The following is a 6,692-nucleotide window of genomic DNA, read 5'->3' as shown; positions in this document are numbered from 1 at the left end:
TGCAAATCGGACTTTAAATTATGAAAGCATGTATGTTTATATTTTTTAAAAAATAAATTTTGGTTAGTTCGATTTTAATAAAAACGGAATCGCACCCTTAGTTCTATTGGGCTATCAAAGAACTTTTGCCGTCACTATTTTTTTATTGTAAATATAAAAGTATTTAAAGTCAAGCATACATTTATTTTTCATCAAAACTCATTTAACCATTTTAATAAATGAGTTTGAGGATCGAGTCATGAAACAAACCAATTTTTCTCTTATGTCAATATCATGTAATCAATTATTACAAATTATCAATTGTATAACTACCGTAATTCACGACCTCAAATTCATTTAGTGAGAATTACATGACTCCAGGGAATTTGGAAATTTTCGATTCTATCGATTGAAACAAGTTAAATAATTTGAGATACACGATCTCAACTTCATCCATCTATTCAAACACAACATATTTTTCCGATAATTCTATGGTCATTTCAATTTTTTAACGAGTTTTTTTTTTAAATAAAATTCTCATCTATATAATAAGAAGTTGAGTTGAACCAATTATTTATTATTTTAAAATATAATGATTTTCCCACATTTATTTTAAAAACTCTGTCCAAACCGACAAAAGGAGAGAATTGGCTGCTATTTAGAATACACCTATGAAAACTGAGTGGTGAATAAGTGACTTTATGGTAAAGTTTGAGGACTAAACGGTAGTTAATGCCCATCTGCCTCGACCTGCGACAGATCTCATTCATCACCTGCTTCTTCACTGAATTCCTCTCTTCTTTGCTATTACCATCACAAACCCACTTCTAATCGTCCTCCCAGTGTAAAAAACTTCAAAATTTTCACTTGTGTATGATATTTTTCAGTATTTATTTGTAGATAGCATTGGAGGAGTATTTTATAATACATAAATAATAAATGAGGCGCCGAGGCCCAGATTTTAGGAGACCAGTGAGGCGGCGATTTTCGAAGGTAATTTGGATAACTCTTTGTGGGTTAGTGATTTTTCTGTTTATCGTGGTGCTGAGCAGAGAGAATCGGAAACCCAGTCCAAGATCGGTTTATACTAAGGTACATTTCGATCTGTATATATTTCTTGTGATGTCATCTTAAATTTGGGTTATTTGAGGTTCGTAATATTCTCTCTTTGTTAATAATCGATGAAAATTCTTGAGATGATGCCATGGAGAAGTACAGAACGATGTCTTGGATTTTTAATAGATACTAGAAGGTGAACTCTTTCATTAAGATCGTAAAACCTCTTGTATTCATGATTAAACAATCTTCTTGGAGTTCCTTATGTTAATTGTTCTTTATTTGTTTGGTAAGTGGTACCTGCCCGCAGAAAATTTACTTGTAAATGATTTTTTTTTTTTCATTCTTGTAACCTATGAAGTCCCAAAGCCGCAGACTTTTTTTTTTTTTTTTTTTTGCATTTGATTTCTTTATGGCTGTGGACTGGTGGTGATTGTGGGCCCATTTTTCGAGGCACAACTTTGTCCGCCCACTATTTTTCATGCAAGCATTGGTGTGTTGAGGACAGAGGATGCATGGATAAAATTATTTCATGAAAGTGAATGACATGAAAATTGAAAGTGGAATCCATATTAATGCTTATAGTAGGCAACGAATTGAAGAAATCTTTCCTCTGTCTGTGAGTTCTCCCTTGCTTGTTGATATAAGTGATGTTCAAGTTTTTGTAGAACTATTGCAAGTTGAATTGAATAATAACACTAATTTAACTACTGTTACTGGCGATTGAGGGAGCAATACCTTTCCTAGTCCTCATATAAACTGATTCTAGGACTTATATATTTACTTGTGAGTGTGATTCATCAATTCTTCCATTTTAAAGTCAAATGATGATGAAGTAGAAACTATTCAACCGTTGGAAAATGAACACTTTCTGTTAACTGAACTGAAATTGGAGCAGTCATAAATCTACTCTCCACAAGATATGTGAAGCATGTGTTATTAGATATCGTTTACGAGATACATTAAATGAAAAGCTGTTGGCGACATTGGGAAGCTTGAATAGGAATAAAATTTATCAAAACAAAGTGTTTGCGGAGCGCCTTGATTAACTAGTGAGATTGAACATATATATATATATATATGTGGTGGGGGTGTAATGGAGGGCTTAAGCTGCGTAACCACCTTTCCACTCAGATTAGATTTTGAATTTGATGATATATGTAAGTATCCTATGCTCTCACCATACTTGCATTGTTAAGATTATGACTTGGGCCTAATCCATTCCAAAAGTTAGATCAATTGGGTGAATTGTCAAATTTCATATTCTAAACTCTCAAAAACTTAATATAGCCGATCAGTGACATGACATCTAACACACCCCTCTCACAGAATGAACAAATGGAGCATGAAGTTTGCGACACCCTTCTCACAGAATGAACAACTGGAGTATGAAGTTTAAAATACATTCGCAAGTGACTCTGAAAGGCGGTTCAACACATCACAGTGACATGTGTTCTGATCATGTTAAGATTAGGACTTGGGTCGAACTCTGCCCAAAAGCTAGTTCAAGAAGAGAAGATTGTCCAAGTCTATACATACAAATTTCAAGAACTTAATTCAGCTAGGGGTGATCACGGTGCGGTTTTGCGGTTTTTTTTTTTAAAAATCAAATCGAATTGCCATATGCGGTCGGTTAGTATTTTGAAAAATTAATCGCGGTTTTACATGAAAAATTATCCTTACGGTTTTAAGCGGTTTCAAGCGGTTGCGGTCGGTTTAAGGTTTTTTTAATGAAAAATATTAGAACATATAATAAATGTATTTGAAACAACAACAATATATTGTCTTCAAATATAAAATATAGTTCAAATCATATAAAGATCAAAATAGATATAACAATAAGCAAGATTCAAAACCAAGTTAATAATTTAACAACACAACAAATTCACAACAAAAATGACATTTACACTATTTTATCTTTTTTTTACTTTCAAACTTCAAACAAAATATTGTAGTAAGAGAAATAAATACTTTAATAAAGAAGACTAATATGAAGAATAATTAAGAAAAAAATAAGTTTTATTTGTAAAAATAATAATTTTGAAGAGAGTTTGGATATAATGAATGATGACTTCTTTATTATGTTGTTTACAAAATATTATAATTCTAGGTCCAATATTATTACAAGCGGTTTAGGCTGTGCGGTTTGGTGCGGTTCTTGGCAAAAAAATAACAAATGATTAATATTTTTAATCGCTGTTTTTATAAAATATTATTAAGAACGGTGCGGTGCAATTCGGTTTGAGTCACCGCTAAATTCAGCTCATGTGTGACATCTAACGTGCATGTTTCTCTCTACATCATCCTCATCTCCTCTTAGATAATTTGGTCAATGTATAGAATCCTTCAGATGCCATCAAGACCCGAAGGTAGATTCGACTCTTGTTTAGTTCTGATGGCTTGATTGCAGCATTTATTGGCTCACATTATTTGTCCCAGAAAAACTTGTTAATGCATGAGCTACATTATTCCTATTTCCTAGTGTGAAATTGCGAAAAGTCATCACAATATGTGATTATAGTTAATTTTGAGATCATAAAGATTGAGTCATTAAGCATTGAACTTTTAGTTATCAAGTGTAAATGTCGTATATCTGCATTGAGTTTTACACTGTATGCATTGGTATGATATATATGGTCATTACTAATCGTATTGATCGAAAATGAAAGGACTTCTTATAAGTGAACAGATCTAGTGGTGCTTCTCTAAGTACTTGCAAGCTGGTCATAGCATGAGGTATAAAGGAGTCTGCGCGATGTGCAGTATTTTCATTGTATTTTGTGATTTCTTTTTTACACCTTTAGCTAATAAGTGGTGAGAAACTAGGACTATTCTTCATGGCTTGTTTTAATATTTATTATCTTGGATGATGACTACCATTTTAAATTCTTAATTCTTATAAACTGAGTAAGAATTTTTGAAGGGGATGAAAGGGTGAACATTCAGATTCAAGATCTCTTATTGGTCAAAGGCATATATTTTTTAGCTAGTTTTATGTAGCCTATTCAAGGAAATGTGGTTCGACTAATTCACTCAAAATTACCAGTGAATGCAAATTTGGGACACCTTTAATTATTTTTAATATTAAGTTTTTATACCCTTTTGTTTTAATTGAGCTTAATTTTCTTTTGAAAGTCTGTTTGTGGTTCCACCTTTAGTTTTTAATTGATAATTTTTATAACCTTTAGTTTTTATGTATTGCACAAGATGGTATCGGACAGGATGTGTAACAGAAAATTCATGTTTAGGTGCTAAAGTTGGTTAACAACTTTCAACACGGGTTGGTATGACGACTGCTCGCAATCTTATCATTTTAAGGAATTTTCCGAAGCATTGAATTAACAATCACTCAATTATCCCAAAAATGATGTTCTTCGGAAAGGTTATGGAAAGCTAGTATTGAACTGCCTCTGGTTTTTAAAATTTAATTCCTGGTTTCCTCAACAAGATAGGCCACTGGGCATTGACTTATGTGTCTTGTTCATCATATTATTTCTCTGTTTGGTTCACTCTTAAAATTGTTGTTTTGTTCGCTATGCTAGTCTAATCTAGAGTTCAAGTTTCCAAATTTACTCCTGTGCTATTCTATCATGCAGAGATCATTTATACATGATAAGATCATAGAAGGGCTTAATATCACTGACGAAATGTTGAGTCCGGACTCGGTAACAAGGCAACTGAATGACCAAATTTCTCTAGCAAAGGCATTTATTGTCATTGCAAAACACAGCAACAACCTTCAATTTGCATGGGAGCTTAGTGCTCAAATCCGCAACTCAGAGATCCTCCTCTCGAATTCTGCTCTACGAAGAACTCCTTTGACGACGAGTGAATCAGAGGCAGCAATTCGTGACATGGCACTTTTACTTTTTCAGGCTCAGCAACTACACTATGACAGTTCTACCATGATCATGAGATTGAAGGCTCAGATCCAGGGTCTCGAAGAAGATATGAATTCTGCAAAAGATAAGAATTCCAAATATGGGCAAATTGCTGCAGAAGAAGTTCCGAAGAGCCTGTATTGCCTCGGTGTGCGATTAACAAGCGAGTGGTTCAAGAACGGTAATTTACAGAGGAAACTCAAGGAAAAGAGTCAAATAGCTATGAAACTCAAAGATAACAGTCTTTACCATTTCTGTGTCTTTTCTGACAACATCCTCGCAACATCGGTTGTGGTGAATTCAACTGCCTCAAATTCCCAAAACACTGATAAGGTTGTCTTCCACCTCATTACCGACGAGGTGAATTATGCAGCAATGAAGGCCTGGTTCACGATGAACAGTTTCCTAGGAGTGACTATTGATGTTCAAAAGATAGAAGACTTCACCTGGCTAAACGCTTCTTATGTTCCTGTTCTTAAGCAGCTTCAAGATTCTGAAACAAAGAGCTACTACTTCTCTGGCACGGGTGATGATAACAGGACTCCAATCAAATTCCGGAACCCGAAATATCTGTCCATGCTCAACCACCTCAGGTTCTACATCCCCGAAGTTTTTCCCGAGTTGAAGAAACTGGTGTTTCTCGATGATGACGTGATTGTCCAGAAAGATCTTTCGCCTTTATTTTCTATAGATCTAAATGGGAATGTGAATGGAGCAGTCGAGACATGCATGGAAACATTTCATCGGTACCATAAGTACTTAAACTACTCCCACCCTCTAATTCGTGAGCATTTTGACCCAGATGCATGTGGATGGGCCTTCGGGATGAATATTTTCGACTTGGTGCAGTGGCGTAGAAGAAACGTCACTGGCATCTACCACTACTGGCAAGAAAAGAATGTGGACAGAACCTTATGGAAACTCGGGACCTTGCCTCCTGGACTGCTAACTTTTTACGGATTGACAGAACCGTTGAATCCATCATGGCATGTGTTAGGATTGGGATATACGAGTGTCGACCCGCAGTTGATAGAGAAGGGGGCTGTGCTGCATTTCAATGGCAACTCCAAACCTTGGTTGAAGATTGGAATGGAGAAATATAAACCTCTTTGGGATAAATATGTGGATTATAGTCATCCTTTATTACAACAGTGCAATGCCCATTAGTTTCAAATTCATGGTTTACATAACATTTGGAGACCAATTCTTTGTACACTGGATGAAATGTGTAGAAGTAATTTATGATATGATCAGGGCACGTTCTTTTTATTTGTTCCTTGTTCTAATTTGTTGTTGTAATATAAAATGAATTTTCTTTCTTTCTTGATAAAAAGCATTGGCATGTATATGTAAAATATATGTAGCAATAAAACCATTGTATCGATGTTCCACGAGTAATTTTTAATATACTTTTTTGTCATTTACTCAATTATTTGAGTTATTACTAAAACAAAAGCATGAAGTAATACAGTTAATATGATTTGCTATCCAACACTCCTCATTTCTTGTCAAACTGTTTCATGGCCAAAGTTATCTCCACAAAAGCAGTTAAACGAGAAGTTTTTCGTACTCACATGCCCAGAATTCTTCAGACAATGCGAAAGGCGGAAATCGAAGCCGTGGGTGAGAATCCCCTCATCTTCGATTTCCATGACAAAAGCGACCGTAACCGAACATTGATGGTAGGGCCATGGAATTTCTTCCAGAACTTGGTGGTCTTTAAAGACCTCAAAGGGCTGCAAAACCCTAACAACGTGGACTTAATTTGATGAAACA

At 34.8% G+C, this 6,692-nt stretch overlaps 1 protein-coding gene across 3 annotated transcripts; it reads left to right on the top strand.

The window, feature by feature from the left end:
• Positions 1-692: 692 nt before the first annotated feature.
• LOC140804423 (probable galacturonosyltransferase 10) lies at positions 693-6,185 on the top strand. Of its 3 annotated transcripts, none has more exons than XM_073160441.1 (2): positions 693-1,071; positions 4,632-6,185. In XM_073160441.1, the coding sequence occupies exons 1-2, from the start codon at positions 919-921 to the stop codon at positions 6,081-6,083; spliced, it is 1,605 nt and encodes a 534-aa protein (XP_073016542.1). In that variant the 5' UTR covers positions 693-918; the 3' UTR covers positions 6,084-6,185. The 3 variants fall into 3 exon arrangements, with proteins under 3 accessions (XP_073016542.1, XP_073016544.1, XP_073016543.1); XM_073160443.1 differs by lacking the exon at positions 693-1,071 and adding an exon at positions 1,098-1,231; XM_073160442.1 differs by lacking the exon at positions 693-1,071 and adding an exon at positions 1,435-1,654.
• Positions 6,186-6,692: the final 507 nt, after the last annotated feature.

Source organism: Primulina eburnea, chromosome 11, assembly GCF_022965805.1.
Source record: "Primulina eburnea isolate SZY01 chromosome 11, ASM2296580v1, whole genome shotgun sequence".
NCBI lineage: Eukaryota > Viridiplantae > Streptophyta > Magnoliopsida > Lamiales > Gesneriaceae > Primulina > Primulina eburnea.
The sequence above is the reverse complement of the archived record's forward strand: the minus strand, read 5'-3'. Positions and strand labels throughout refer to the sequence as shown.

What these genes read in the sequence shown, in the direction of transcription:
- LOC140804423 (XM_073160441.1), top strand. Translation starts at nt 919, where the DNA reads ATGAGGCGCCGAGGCCCAGATTTTAGGAGACCAGTGAGGCGGCGATTT. An exon ending in CAAGATCGGTTTATACTAAG is followed by an intron (nt 1,072 to 4,631) that starts GTACATTTCGAT and finishes TCTATCATGCAG; the next exon opens with AGATCATTTATACATGATAA.